Source organism: Bombina bombina, chromosome 1 (assembly GCF_027579735.1).
Source record: "Bombina bombina isolate aBomBom1 chromosome 1, aBomBom1.pri, whole genome shotgun sequence".
NCBI classification, from domain to species: Eukaryota; Metazoa; Chordata; class Amphibia; order Anura; family Bombinatoridae; genus Bombina; species Bombina bombina.
In genome coordinates this window covers 495,768,515-495,783,873 of record NC_069499.1, presented here as the reverse complement: position 1 = coordinate 495,783,873, position 15,359 = coordinate 495,768,515, and the positions used below count along the sequence as shown (strand labels likewise).

Here is a 15,359-nt window from a genome sequence, read left to right as displayed (position 1 = left end):
TATGGCAATTTCTCCTATCTATTCAGATTTAAGTTCCTTAAAAGGAGTTCTTGACATGGAAAACATCACTACCAAATGGGGGGCAATCTTGCAACAAAATTTGGAAGAAAGTAATATAATCGAACTCTCAATCACTGAGGCTTCACAAATTACTCTTTCATCTTCCTGGAGAGAATCTCATCTAAAACTTCTACGCATGACCTTTTTCACTCCTGAAAAAGGTTTCAGATGTAGAAGCCCAGATTTTAACTGCTGTCCCAGATGTTCGCTCCCTGCAGCTAATCTCATGCATATGATCTGGGAATGCCCAATCATCCAACAGTTTTGGATAAAAATACAATTTTGGTTTGGAACAATGGGGATTTCCCCTCCGACTTTGCTACCATCAGACATTGTATTTCTCCAAAAAAATACGGAAGGCCAATCTGCAAATACTAAAATTATCAACCTAGTCATTCTAGCTGTATGATACTTGATCTTAAAAAAGTGGAAATGTAGGGCAACCCCCAGTATCCAGGAGGTTAAAAATTGTCTAAAAAAACAATGCATTCTGGAACAGATCGACACTAACCTAAATGATGAAAACGACGTTATTAAATTCTTTAAAAAGTGGTCAATCTTTATCCAGAATCTATTGCCATACGAAATTGAATATATCATTTACCCATTTAGAAATACAGAATTGGTATTACTTGGCCTATGGCATTAACCTATTGTAGATACCTGGAAAAATTCCTTTTTTTTTTTTTTTTCTCTTTCCTAATTATTTGGGAGGCAACCATGTGTAGAGGGGAAGGGGGGGGGGGAAGGGGAAAATAAAATTCCAACAATAGGTGCACATACAATTTGATAATTCCTTTATTTTTTTCTCTTGCTTATTCCTTTTTCTTTCTTTTTTTTTTTTTTTTTTTTATTATACCCTTGCTTGTTGCAATTCTCATCCTTGCTTTTCTTTTTTTCTTTTTCTATTTCTTTATTCCTCATTAACAAGAATGGGAACTCTGAAATTCTGAATGTTCAAATTATGAAGGTTTATCAAAGATTGGTATATTAGATTACTATGTGATGTTTGCTATTTTTGAATATTGTTTTCATTATATTTACATGAAACTGTACCATGTAAAATTACTCTGAGACACCTTTGTTGGAAACAAATTAAAATAAAAAAAATAAATAAAAAAAAAATTGCATGCTCTATCTGAATAACTAAACAAAAAATTTGGGTTCAGTGTCCCTTTAAGCTGCATGTTTCAGACCCTGGTTTGACTGATTTGCCCTCAGAGGAGAGGAAGATATTTTTAGTTGATCAGGAGTCGGTCTCTGATCAAGATACAGAATTTTCTCTTTTTAACCAGATCAAGGATCAAAAGATTCCTGAGGTTAAGAGACACGAATCGTAAAATGTTTTTCTTTTGTGATTCAGTTAGTGCATACAGTTTTAAACAACTTTCCAAATCACTTCTATTATCTAATTTGCTTCATTCTCATGGTATCCTTTGCTGAATAAACAGCAATGAATATGGTGAGCCAATAACATGAGGAATATATGTGCAGCCACCAGTACGAAACTCCTGAGTCTACCTAGGTATCCTTTTTTACTCCGAGTCATTCTAAGATCTGGAATCTTTGGGATTTATAGTCCCATTTCCAAGGTTGGAACACGGCAACCTCTTCATTGTTCCCAAGAAGCAGGGGACTTGCAGGTCAGTTCTGTATATTTAATACTAATCAGTTTCTCAAAGTTCCTTCTTTGATATGGAGTAAATTTGCACTACTTTTGCCTCTTGTTCTTCATGGGCAGTTTATAATAGATTTGATAAATGCCTTTCTTTAGCTCCCTATCATTATTAGTTTCTAAGTTTTGCATTCCTGGACAAGCTATTTCTATTTGTTAATATTCCTTTTGGTTTAGCTATTGCTCCCAGAATTAATTTCTTAAAGGGATAGTCTAGTCAACGTTTATAATTCTGATAGAGCATGCAATTTTAAGCAACTTTCAAATGTACTATCATTATTTCTTTGTTCTCTTTGTATCTTTATTTGAAAAAGCAATAATGTAAGCTGAGAAGCTGGCCCATTTTTGGTTCAGCACCCTGGGTAGTGCTTTCTGATTGGTTTCTAAATGTAAAGCACTACCCAGGAGCTGAACCAAAAATGGTAAAGATACCAAGAGAACGAAGAAAAAATTATAATAGGAGTAAATTTGAAAAATGCTTAAAATTGCATGCTCTATCTGAATTGTGCAAGTTTAATTTCGACTAGACTATCCCTTTAAGTTCTGGGAACACTCTTGTCTGTAATTAGAGTTCAGGGTATTTTGGTGGTTCTGTCTCTGTATATTATCTTTGTATAGGCTCCCTTTAAAAGTAGATTATACTTACTCTTCTTTCTTCAAGAGCATGATTGGTGAATCAATTCTCCAAAAGGTTATTTTTCTCCTCATACCAGGATTACATTTTTAGGTGTCATGTTGTCAGACCATAGGAGACGGAAGATACTTTCAGCTTGTTCTAATCTTCAGTCCTTTTTCCATCCATAGTTCTTTGCGTAGAGGTATTCGGTCTGGTGATTGCAGCATCGGATGCTTTTCCATTTGCTCGGTTTCATGAGGATTTTTCAGCTTTGTTTGCTTCTTCTAGAATGCAGGAATTATTCTCAGCTTTCTCAGAAAATCCTTCTGGATTTCTGAGCAACGCTATTCCTATTTTTTATTCTTTTTTTGGAGGGGAAGGTTATTCATCACAGCATTTTTTGTTTGTCCAAATTAGACTGTAGTCTTAACATGTCTTTCAGGTTGTGGTGCAGTCTGGGGGGTCTTAGAGAGCGCAGGGAGTTTGTCCTCCTTGGGTGGTGAGGGTACCTATATATATTTTGTAACTCCATGCAATGTTCAGGGCTCTTTAGAACTGAATTTGAAGAGAGACTTATATGAGATTCCAATAAGACAACGTCACAGTGGTTTCTTTCTAAACAAGAGGGAACTCACCATTCCCTGGTGACAAGGAAGGTTCCCTGAATTTTGTTCTTGGCAAAGACATATCTCTGTTTGTTTTATGCAATTCTTATTCAAGGAGTGAGAAATTTGGAAGTTGACTTCTCAGTTGCTAGGAGTGGTTTCTTCAATGGGGTGGGGGGGGGTTTCTATCACATTGTAGATTGATGGGAACAAGAGATGGAAAATGTAAGCCAGGATCAAGCAGGAAGCATTATCAGTCATTTTGATTGCTCTAGCTTGGCCTTGCAGGACTTGGTGCAGATATTCAGTTCTCTATAGCCTTTTTCTCTGCGCCATGTCCTTCTGTCTCAAGGGGTATATTTTTTCTCATACGGTTCTCAAATCTCTCTGCTTGTTGGTTTGGAGATTTAAGGCTTAGTTTTTAGACAGAGGTTTTATGCTGATTCTGTTATTGAGGCCTTGATTCAGTGATGTAAACCTTTTTGTCAATGAAGGTTTTTCATAGATTTTGTAAGGCCTTTATTTATTGGTGTGTTTAATGGTTTTGTGTTTTGAAACCGTAGCCTATTGAAATAGTTTGAGCTTGAAGGTAAAATCAGATCTCCTTATGATATCACACTGTGTACACTCAACACTTGCTTCCTCATCTTATATCTGTCTGTAAACCAAAGCTCAATACTTAGAGAACAATGTCAAATTATCATTTTATTAGTTATCTCTTCTACACTCCACCAGGAATGTAATTTATTCTGCTGGCTGTGCTTACCTTGTGTGCCAATTGCCTGGACTTAAAAGGACAGTATACACCAATTTTCATATAATTGCATGTAAGAGACACTACTATAAAGACAAATATGCACATATACTAATATAAAAAACAGCCTAAAACCTTTTAAAAGGTCCAGTTTAGCACTGTTGATGAGGTTAGGCTGGGACACCCAGTGAAAGGGGCTGAGAAAACAAGAACAGCAGACACTCCCCCCTCCCCTGCATATGAAAAGATCCTTACACAACCAGGAGTCTGTAGACATCAGTATACATCTAAAAACTTTGGGGCTTGGATAGGAGTCTAAATCCGGCACAATGTTATTTAAATATAAGCAAAACTATACATTTTTACAAAAAAACACAGATATAAATGGATTATCTACAAAACATTTATGCAAACAAAAATCTTGTGTACAATGTCCCTTTAAGACTAGGATCTTTCAGTATAGGTGGGGATACCACAGGCTAAATCAGCTATTTTAAATGTCAAAATAAGTGTAAACAAGCTATTGTAAACAATGTAATACACTCCAGCAGGTAAAATGTATCATTGAGAATAAATTAAAGGAGAGACATTTTTTGGGTAAACTGTCCCTTTAACTGACTGATATTCTGTTTGCAGGCTACTTAGGGTTTTAATTCTAGTTTTTTGCTTTACAAGCTGAAGGCTGCATGTTTAAACACAGTTATGGGTGATGCTGCTTCTTTACATATCTTTCTTTTTGATATTTTTGCTTTTCTGAAGCGGTTCTTGGTCGTTCAAGCAATAGTTTCTGGACATTAGGAGGGATTTGGTTTTTAATAAATATATATATTTAAATTATTTTGTCCTGCTCTCATTACTCGTGGACTCCACAGCTTTGATAATTTTCCCCAGGAGTACTGGCTCATGGACTCTCTCCATTTTTATGAAAGAAAATATAATTTATGCTTAACTGATAAATTAATTTATTTCATGTGGTGAGAGTCCACAAGAACCACCCATTTTCTGTTTTGATTATATTTTTTCTGGCAGCAGTTTAAGTATGTGCCTCTCTTTTTTTTCCCCCTGCTCTTCTTTTTTTTTCTCGCTCTTATCCTTTCCTAACTTTCCTTCTTGCTTTGCTATACATTAGACTTGTTTCCAGTACGGAGGGAGGGTTTGTAAGAGCTCTTACAGTTTTGGAAATGTTTCCCTCCTAGTGGCCAGAAATATAATTCCCAGGAGTAATTGCTCATGGACTCTAACCACCATGAAATCAATTAATTTATTAGGTAAGCATAAATGTTTTTTATGTGGATTTTTTTAGTTGTAGGATTATATCATTTTCAAAAAATGAACATAGTTTTAAACTTTTATGATTCAGATAGAGCACACAGTTTTAATTTTTTCTTAACGGTCTCTTTACGTTTTAATTACATGAACTATTTATTGTGTATTAATGGGCCTTGAAAGTAAAAAAATAATTCATAAACAACTCTCGAATTGCATAGCAAATAAAAGTAAAATGTAACAAATAGAATGTACTGCTCACTTATAAAATCTGGTACACATACTTAATTAGCTAAGGAGAAAAGTGCATCTACTTTATACATAACATATTGCTGGTGCTTGCTGTAGCCTTCATTTAGCTTGGGTGCCCCTGGTATAAGGTTACTATTTATTATTATTATAAATAAGATGGACCCAAGAAACATACTAACCACAGGTACTGTGTCATAAAGCATCTTCGGAAAAGATTCTCCCAGTTTTTTTGTTTTTCTGTCCCAACGCGCTCCGTCCAGAAACAAGCCACGAATATAAACACCTAGTGAAGAAAGTTTATGAAATGAATAATTCATAATGCACATTCATTTATCAGATTCATGCAATTTGGAGATTAAAACATGGTTGAATGTTTTCTTAAAGTGAATGTAAATTTTAATGAATGAGTGCTGGTTTATAAAAATACTATTAAAAACAGGGGCACTTTCATTCATTAAAATTTACATTGAAGCATTTTTTTTTTTTTTAAATACTTCCCTTTTTCTTAAGAAAACCCAGACCGGCGATCCTCCGCCCACTTCTCATGCTGTACTTAATATATCGTTGACAAAACAGGTGTCCTCCAAATGTTACATGGCCTCATGAGCTGGACGCCTCGGGGTGCACGCCATGATTGGAGAAAGCCAGTTTTGTCATTGGGGTGCTAAGTACAAATGAGCTGCGGGCGGAGGATCTCCGGTCTGGGTTTCCATAAAGTAAAAACATAATTTATGCTTACCTGATAAATTTATTTCTCTTGTGGTGTATCCAGTCCACTGATCATCCATTACTTGTGGGATATTCATATTCCCAACAGGAAGTTGCAAGAGGACACCCACAGCAGAGCTGTCTATATAGCTCCTCCCCTAACTGCCATATCCAGTCATTCGACCGAAAACAAACGGAGAAAGGAGAAACCATAGGGTGCAGTGGTGACTGTAGTTTAAAATGAAAAAATACCTGCCTTAAAATGACAGGGCGGGCCGTGTGGACTGGATACACCACAAGAGAAATAAATTTATCAGGTAAGCATAAATTATGTTTTCTCTTGTAAGGTGTATCCAGTCCACGGATCATCCATTACTTGTGGGATACCAATACCAAAGCTAAAGTACACGGATGAAGGGAGGGACAAGGCAGGTACTTAAACGGAAGGTACCACTGCCTGTAAAACCTTTCTCCCAAAAATAGCCTCTGAAGAAGCAAAAGTATCAAATTTGTAGAATTTTGAAAAAGTATGAAGCGAAGACCAAGTCGCTGCCTTGCAGATCTGTTCAACAGAAGCCTCATTTTTAAAGGCCCATGTGGAAGCCACAGCTCTAGTAGAATGAGCTGTAAATCCTTTCTAGAGGCTGCTGGCCAGCAGTCTCATAAGCTAAGCGGATTATGCTTTTTAGCCAAAAAGAAAGAGAGGTTGCCGAAGCCTTTTGACCTCTCCTCTGTCCAGAGTAGACAACAAACAAAGCAGATGTTTGACGAAAATCTTTAGTAAAACTTTAAAGCACGAACCACGTCCAGATTGTGTAATAGACGTTCCTTCTTTGAAGAAGGATTAGGACACAAAGACGGAACAACAATCTCTTTATTGATATTCTTATTAGATACCACCTTACGTAAAAACCCAGGTTTGGTACGCAGAACTACCTTATCTGCATGGAAGATCAGATAAGGAGAATCACATTGTAAGGCAGATAACTCGGAAACTCTACGAGCCGAGGAAATAGCTACCAAAAAAAGAACTTTCCAAGATAAAAGTTTGATATCTATGGAATGAAGAGGTTCAAACGGAACCCCCTGAAGAACTTTAAGAACCAAATTTAAACTCCATGGTGGAGCAACAGGTTTAAACACAGGCTTGATTCTAACTAAAGCCTGACAAAATGCCTGAACGTCTGGGACATCCGCCAGACGCTTGTGCAAAAGAATAGATAGCGCAGAATTCTGTCCCTTTAAGGAACTAGCTGACAATCCTTTCTCCAATCCTTCTTGGAGAAAAGATAATATCCTGGGAATCCTGACTTTACTCCATGAGTAGCCCTTGGATTCACACCAATAAAGATATTTCCACCATATGTTATGATAGATTTTCCTGGTGACAGGCTTTCGTGCCTGAATTAAGGTATCAATGACTGACTCGGAGAAACCACGCTTTGATAAAATCAAGCGTTCAATCTCCAGGCAGTCAGCCTCAGAGAAATTAGATTTGGATGGTTGAAAGGACCTTGAAGTAGAACGTCCTGTCTCAGCAGCAGAGTCCATGGTGGAAAGGATGACATGTCCACCAGATCTGCATAACAAGTCCTGCGTGGCCACGCAGGCGCTATCAAGATCACCGATGCTCTCTCCTGCTTGATTTTGGCAATCAGACGAGGGAGCAGAGGAAATGGTGGAAACACATAAGCCAGGTTGAAGGACCAAGGCGCTGCTAGAGCATCTATCAGCGTTGCCTTGGGGTCCCTGGACCTGGATCCGTTACAAGGAAGCTTGGCGTTCTGACGAGACGCCATGAGATCCAGTTCTGGTTTGCCCCAACGATGAACCAATTGACCAAACACCTCCGGATGGAGATCCCACTCCCCCGGATGAAAAGTCTGACGACTTAGAAAATCCGCCTCCCAGTTCTCTACACCTAGGATATGGATAGCTGATAGGTGGCAAGAGTGAATCTCTGCCCAGCGAATTATCTTGGAGACTTCTAACATCGCTAGGGAACTCCTTGTTCCCCCTTGATGGTTGATGTAAGCCACAGTCGTGATGTTGTCCGACTGAAATCTGATGAACCTCATTGTCGCTAAATGAGGCCAAGCCTGAAGAGCATTGAATATCGCTCTTAGTTCCAGAATGTTTATTGGAAGGAGTGACTCCTCCTGAGTCCACGATCCCTGAGCCTTCAGGGAGTTCCAGACTGCACCCCAACCTAGAAGGCTGGCATCTGTCATCACAATTGTCCAATCTGGCCTGCGAAAGGTCATACCTTTGGACAGATGGACCCGAGATAGCCACCAGAGAAGAGAATCCCTGGTCTCTTGATCCAGATTTAGTAGAGGGGACAAATCTGTGTAATCCCCATTCCACTGACTGAGCATGCAGAGTTGCAGCGGTCTGAGATGTAGGCGTGCAAACGGCACTATGTCCATTGCCGCTACCATTAAGCCGATTACTTCCATGCACTGAGCCACCGAAGGGCGAGGGATGGAATAAGGAACACGGCAGGAATTTAGAAGTTTTGATAACCTGGACTCCGTCAGGTAAATTTTCATTTCTACAGAATCTATCAGAGTCCCTAGGAAGGAAACTCTTGTAAGGGGGGATAAAGAACTCTTTTCCTCATTCACCTTCCACCCATGCGACCTCAGAAATGCCAACACTATGTCCGTATGAGACTTGGCAATTTGGAAGTTTGACGCCTGAATTAGGATGTCATCTAAATAAGGGGCCACTGCTATGCCCCGCGGTCTTAGGACCGCCAGAAGCGACCCCAGAACCTTCGTAAAAATTATTGGGGCTGTAGCTAGCCCAAAGGGAAGAGCTACAAACTGGTAATGCCTGTCTAGGAAGGCAAACCTGAGAAACCGATGATGATCTTTGTGTATCGGAATGTGAAGATAAGCATCCTTTAAATCTACTGTAGTCATGTATTGAGCCTCCTGGATCATAGGTAGGATGGTACGAATAGTCTCCATTTTGAATGATGGAACTCTGAGGAATTTGTTTAAGATCTTTAGATCCAAAATTGGTCTGAAGGTTCCCTCTTTTTGGGAACTACAAACAGATTTGAATAAAATCCCTGTCCCTGTTCCTCCTTTGGAACTGGATGGATCACTCCCATAACTAGGAGGTCTTGTACACAGTGTAAGAATGCCTCTCTCTTTATCTGGTTTGCAGATAATTGTGAAAGGTGAAATCTCCCTTTTGGGGGGGGAAGCCTTGAAGTCCAGAAGATATCCCTGGGATATAATTTCCAACGCCCAGGGATCCTGAACATCTCTTGCCCATGCCTGGGCGAAGAGCGAAAGTCTGCCCCCTACTAGATCCGTTATCGGATAGGGGGCCATTCCTTCATGCTGTCTTAGAGGCAGTAGCAGGCTTTTTGGCCTGCGTACCCTTGTTCCAGGTCTGGTTAGGTCTCCAGACCGTCTTGGACTGAGCAAAAGTTCCCTCTTGTTTTGCATTAGAGGAAGTTGATGCCGCACTTGCCTTGAAGTTTCGAAAGGCACGAAAATTAGACTGTTTGGCCCTTGATTTGGACCTATCCTGAGGAAGGGCATGACCTTTTCCTCCAGTGATATCAGCAATAATCTCCTTCAAACCAGGCCCAAATAGGGTCTGCCCCTTGAAGGGAATGTTAAGCAGCTTAGACTTTGAAGTAACGTCAGCTGACCATGATTTAAGCCATAGCGCTCTGCGCGCCTGGATAGCAAAACCAGAATTCTTAGCCGTTAGTTTAGTCAAATGAACAATGGCATCAGAAACAAAAGAATTGGCTAGCTTAAGTGCTCTAAGCTTGTCAAGTATGTCATCCAATGGAGTCGCTACCTGTAGAGCCTCTTCCAGAGACTCAAACCAGAACGCCGCAGCAGTGACAGGAGCAATGCATGCAAGGGGCTGTAGGATAACCTTGTTGAATAAACGTTTTCTTAAGGCAACCCTCTAACTTTTTATCCATTGGATCTAAGAAAGCACAACTGTCCTCGACAGGGATAGTAGTACGCGTTGCTAGAGTAGAAACTGCTCCCTCCACCTTAGGAACTGTCTGCCATAAGTCCCGTGTGGTGGCGTCTATTGGAAACATTTTTCTAAATAGGAGGGGGAGAGAACGGCACACCTGGTCTATCCCATTCCTTAGTAATAATTTCTGTAAACCTTTTAGGTATTGGAAAAACATCAGTACACACCGGCACTGCATAGTATTTATCCAGTCTACACAATTTCTCTGGCACTGCAATTGTATCACAGTCATTCAGAGCAGCTAAAACCTCCCTGAGTAACACGCGGAGGTGCTCAAGCTTAAATTTAAATGTAGAAATATCAGAATCAGGTTGCATCATCTTCCCTGAGTCAGAAATATCACCCACAGAAAGAAGCTCTCCTTCTTCAGCTTCTGCATATTGTTATGCATTATCAGACATAGCTCTTAAAGCGTCAGTATGCTCTGTATTTCGTCTAACTCCAGAGCTATCTCGCTTTCCTCTAAATTCAGGTAGTCTGGCTAACACCGCTGACAGTGTATTATCCATGACTGCCGCCATATCTTGTAAAGTAAACGCTATGGGCGCCCTAGATGTACTTGGCGCCATTTGAGCGTGAGTCCCTTGAGCGGGAGTCAAAGGATCTGACACGTGGGGAGAGTTAGTCGGCATAACTTCCCCCTCGTCAGATTCCTCTGGTGATAAATTTTTTAAAGACAGAATATGATCTTTATTGCTTAAAGTGAAATCAGTACATTTGGTACACATTCTAAGAGGGGGCTCCACAATGGCTTTTAAACATAATGAACAAGGAGTTTCCTCTATGTCAGACATGTTTATACAGACTAGCAATGAGACTAGCAAGCTTGGAAAACACTTTAAATCAAGTTAACAAGCAAATATAATAAACGGTACTGTGCCTTTAAGAGAAACAATTTTGTCAGAATTTGAAAAACAGTAAATCAAATGAAATTTTTACAGTGTGTATAATAGGCTAACAGAGCATTGCACCCACTTGCAAATGGATGATTAACCCCTTAGTTCAAAAACCGGATCAAAAAAACGATCTAGACGTTTTTTAACAGTCACACCAAACTGCCACAGCCTTGCTGTGGGCCTTAACACAGTGGAAAGCCTCAGGAAACTGTTTCTAGGCAAATTTAAGCCAGCCATGTGGAAAAAACTAGGCCCCAATAAAGTTTTATCAACAAAGTATATATAAAAACGTTTAAACATGCCAGCAAACGTTTTATATTGCAAATATAAAAGAGTATTACCTCAGAAAATAAGCATGATACCAGTCGCTATTAAATCACTGTGTTCAGGCTTACCTTACATAAATTTGGCAACAGCAGCATTTTCTAGCATTCACATCTTCTAGAAAAATCTTAACTGCACATACCTCATAGCAGGATAACCTGCACGCCATTCCCCCGCTGAAGTTATCTCTCTCTTCAGTCATGTGTGAGAACAGCAATGGATCTTAGTTACAACCTGCTAAGATCATAGAAATCACAGGCAGATTCTTCTATTTTTCTGCCTGGAACAAAATAGTACAACTCCGGTACCATTTAAAAATAATAAACTTTTGATTGAAGTAAAATAACAGCTACATTTCACCACTTCTCTCTTACTACCTCCATGTTTGTTGAGAGTTGCAAGAGAATAACAGGATATGGCAGTTAGGGGAGGAGCTATATAGACAGCTCTGCTGTGGGTGTCCTCTTGCAACTTCCTGTTGGGAATGAGAATATCCCACAAGTAATGGATGATCCGTGGACTGGATACACCTTACAAGAGAAAGATAAGTATTTAAAGTGAATGTAAGTTTTTTGATGCAAAAGTGCCCGGTCTTTAAAAATTCGATTAAAAACAGGGGCACTTTAATTCATCAAAATTTACATTTCACTCATTGTGAAAAAAATACTTACCTTCTAAACTTGACAGCTGCTCCAGCTTCTCCCGGTCGTCGCAAGCCATTTCTGACGTCAGAAATGATGGATGGGTCATCCTCCAATCACGGCTTCTCCCCCCCCAGGGAAATCAGTGTCTGATTTAATGCCGTGATTGAAGGAAGCTGGATTCCTCATTTTAGACCCAGGAAGAGGCTTTGCGACGGGCGGAGGAAGCTGGAGCTGCTGTCAGGATTAAAAGGTAAAGTTTTTTCACAACACGAGTGAAATGTAAATTTTGATGAATTAAAGTGCCCTTTTTTTTTAATCGGATTTTTAAAAACCGGGCACTTTAGCATCAACATTCATTCACTTTAAATGCTGCAATGTAAAGTTTAATGAATGAAAGTGCCCCTGTTTTTAAATAGTATTTCTAAAAACCGGGCACTCATTCATTCAACTTTACATTCACTTTAATTATGGGGTCACGGGTCGATGACGATCCTTTAGAAAAACCTATCAAATGATTTATCTACAAACAATCTCTAAAGACTTTAATGGTGGTTTTCTGTAGAGAAACATTTGATATGTTTTTCTAAAGGATTATAATCGACCCTTAAAGGGACACTGAACCCAAATTTTTTCTTTAGTGATTCAGATAGAGCATGCAATGTTAAGCAACTTTCTAATTTACTCCTATTATCAATTTTCTTCATTCTCTTGCTATCTTTATTTGAAAAAGAAGGCATCTAAGCTTTTTTTCATGGTTCAGTACTCTGGACACCACTTTTTATTGGTGGATGAATTTATCCACCAATCAGCAAGGACAACTCAGGTTGTTCACCAAAAATGGGCCGGCATCTAAACTTCCATTCTTGCATTTTAAATAAAAATACCAAGAGAATAAAGAAAGTTTGATAATAGGAGTAAATTAGAAAGTTGCTTAAAATTTCATGCTCTATCTGAATCACGAAAGAAAAAATTTGGGTTCAGTGTCCCTTTAATGTCAACTACTTGTGATTTTCAAGTTTGTTTGTTTTTAAGAAATACCTGCATTTGTTCCCCACTCGTTTTCTGTTGGAAAATGTTTATTATGTTATTTTTTTAGTACAAAGAAATTGATATGATATATAAAACATACTGGGGGGGTTTTCTCTTACACTCTGGTAATATCATTTTCATGTACTGATGGGTTAATGCATAAACATATATTACTGGTACAATTCAATTTATAGTTAAAAATTCAAATAATAAAAATATATATATATATATATAAAAATTTGTAATCCTACTAAAAGCAATTGTTATCTGGTATTCACAATTGCCAACAGATCCACTGTATCTCTTCGCCACCTTGAAGTAAGAAAACAGTAAATAGTATAATTTATCTACAAGAAATTGTTTGAACCTTATTCAGTTTTCTCCATAGAAAATGTTGCCATCTGGGTGGGGGGCAGTGTAATGTTTCTTTAAGGGATATTAGATAGAACATGCAATTTTAAGCAACTTTCTAATTTACTCCTATTATGAATAGATAACAAGAAAATTAAGAAACATTGATAATAGGAGTAAATTAGAAAGTTTCTTAAAATTGCATGTTACACCTGAATCATGAAACAAAAAATTTGGGTTTAGTGTCCCTTTTAAACTTTTCAAAGCACACGCTGTCCAGCGCTACAGAATTTGGCGGCGCTATACAAATTAAATGATAATAATTTGTATAATTTAAATTGATTAAATGATGTGTGCAACAAACACTGAAATTGGCTAAATTTAGCTTAACCCCTTCCTGCCCGAACTTATTTGTCTACATCGAAACAAAGTTCAGATGTAAACAAATAAGTTAAAAAGTGAAGTCACGTGATCGTTCATGCACGCCCTCCAGCCTGCGATTTCATTTAGGAAGTGCCTTTGGCTTCAGTACAGCCAAAAGGCTAGGACGTTTTATGCCGTCTTAAGAGCGTTAAAGCCCAGTGCAGTTAGGACGGCATAGAACGTTCTAAGGGCAGGAAGGGGTTAATATTGGCTGGGTGGTCAGTAAAATCAGCCAGGTAATGTGCCCATTAATCAGGTCCTTGGGAGTTTTCCAAAAAACTAATCACATATTGTGAATCTGCATTTGCGCTAAGTAACAGCACATTAACCCATCCATAGGCTACAAGGCTGTTCTCGATTTGTTATCTAAACCACTTAAAGGGACACTGAACACATTTCATGCACCTCCCTTCAATCGTAGGTGCTGCCATTAAGGAACCTAGGCTACACTGCAGGTATCTGAAGGGGAGTTGTTGCACATGTGCAAACAGGTCAGCACTAGAACGTAGTGGCACCCATGACTAGAGGGAGGTGGGGAATAACATCAAGACTACGCTTATAAAATGTATTTAGTGTCCTTTTTAAAAGTAGTAAAATCAAGGCAATTGGGGCTTACAAACTAACCGAACCTCTGAGCAGTTCAGCCACCATGTGGGGACTGAGAGTGCTCTTGCTTTCGCCATAGTGTTTCCAAGCCTGAAGTCCGGCCTTTTTTGTGCTGGTGCATGGGATCCACTAACTGCTTCTTTTTTTAAGAAAAATGCTTAATTAAAGGGATAGTCTATTCAAAATTAAAGTTTCATGATTGAGATAGAGTATGCAATTTTAAGCAACTTTCTAATTTACTCCGATTATCAAATTGTATTTGTTTAAAAAGTCTGGAATGTAAGCTTAGGAGCCGGTCCAAATTTGGTTCCGCACCCTGGGTAGCACTTGCTGATTGGTGACTACATTTAGCCACCAATCATCAAGTGCTACCCAGGTGTTGAACTAAAAATTTGCCTGTTCCAAAGCTTACATTCTTGCTTTTTAAACTAAGGATACCAAGAGAACAAAAACAAAATTATAATAGGAGTAAATTAGAAAGTTGCTTGAAATTGCATGCTCTGGGGCCAATTTATCATGTGTCTGGCAGACATGATCCGCTGTAGCATTTCTGTTGAACTGCTTGTGCAATGCCGCCCCCTGCAGATTTGCGGCCAATCTTAACCAGATGTATTTGGCCGCAATTCAAGCCATGATAAATCAGCCCCTCTATCTGAATTATGAAAGTTTAATTGTAACTAGACTATTCCTTTAAGAGAAACACATTGAGACATTCTATCCCTGATGCAGTAAAGAAAACTGCTGCCTCAGTGGGGTTTACTTGAAAAGGAACATACACTTAAAGATACTCTCAAATTTAAGTTCTGCATGCTAAGGTGACAGGTCCCAAGAACACTGAATTTTCCAACAGTACTTTTTGCAAATGTTTTCATAGATGAAGCAGTAGTAGTACTGTTTATTGCATGGGACCACTGATTATAGTTATGTACTGGCTGGTGGGTACAAAAGCTATGTCTGACACAGTAGTCATCCCAATGAGACAAAGTGCAGAGTGTGACCTTAACCTCTGGGGGTCTTAGTTGGGACAATCACTTCATAGAAAAACAAGCAAGTTACTAAACTATTCCAGTAATTTTATGCCAGCTAATTAGGGCCGTGTCAAGTGGGATTTTTTTTTGTAGTCACCTGCA

At 38.9% G+C, this 15,359-nt stretch overlaps 1 protein-coding gene across 1 annotated transcript in view; it reads right to left on the bottom strand.

The window, feature by feature from the left end:
• DNAH7 (dynein axonemal heavy chain 7) overlaps positions 1–15,359 on the bottom strand; it is a 784,664-nt gene that overhangs the window by 17,290 nt on the left and 752,015 nt on the right. The window contains exon 62 of the mRNA XM_053698573.1: positions 5,408–5,511. Coding sequence (XP_053554548.1) covers positions 5,408–5,511 — 104 coding nt within the window. The remainder of the gene's footprint in view (positions 1–5,407; positions 5,512–15,359) is intronic.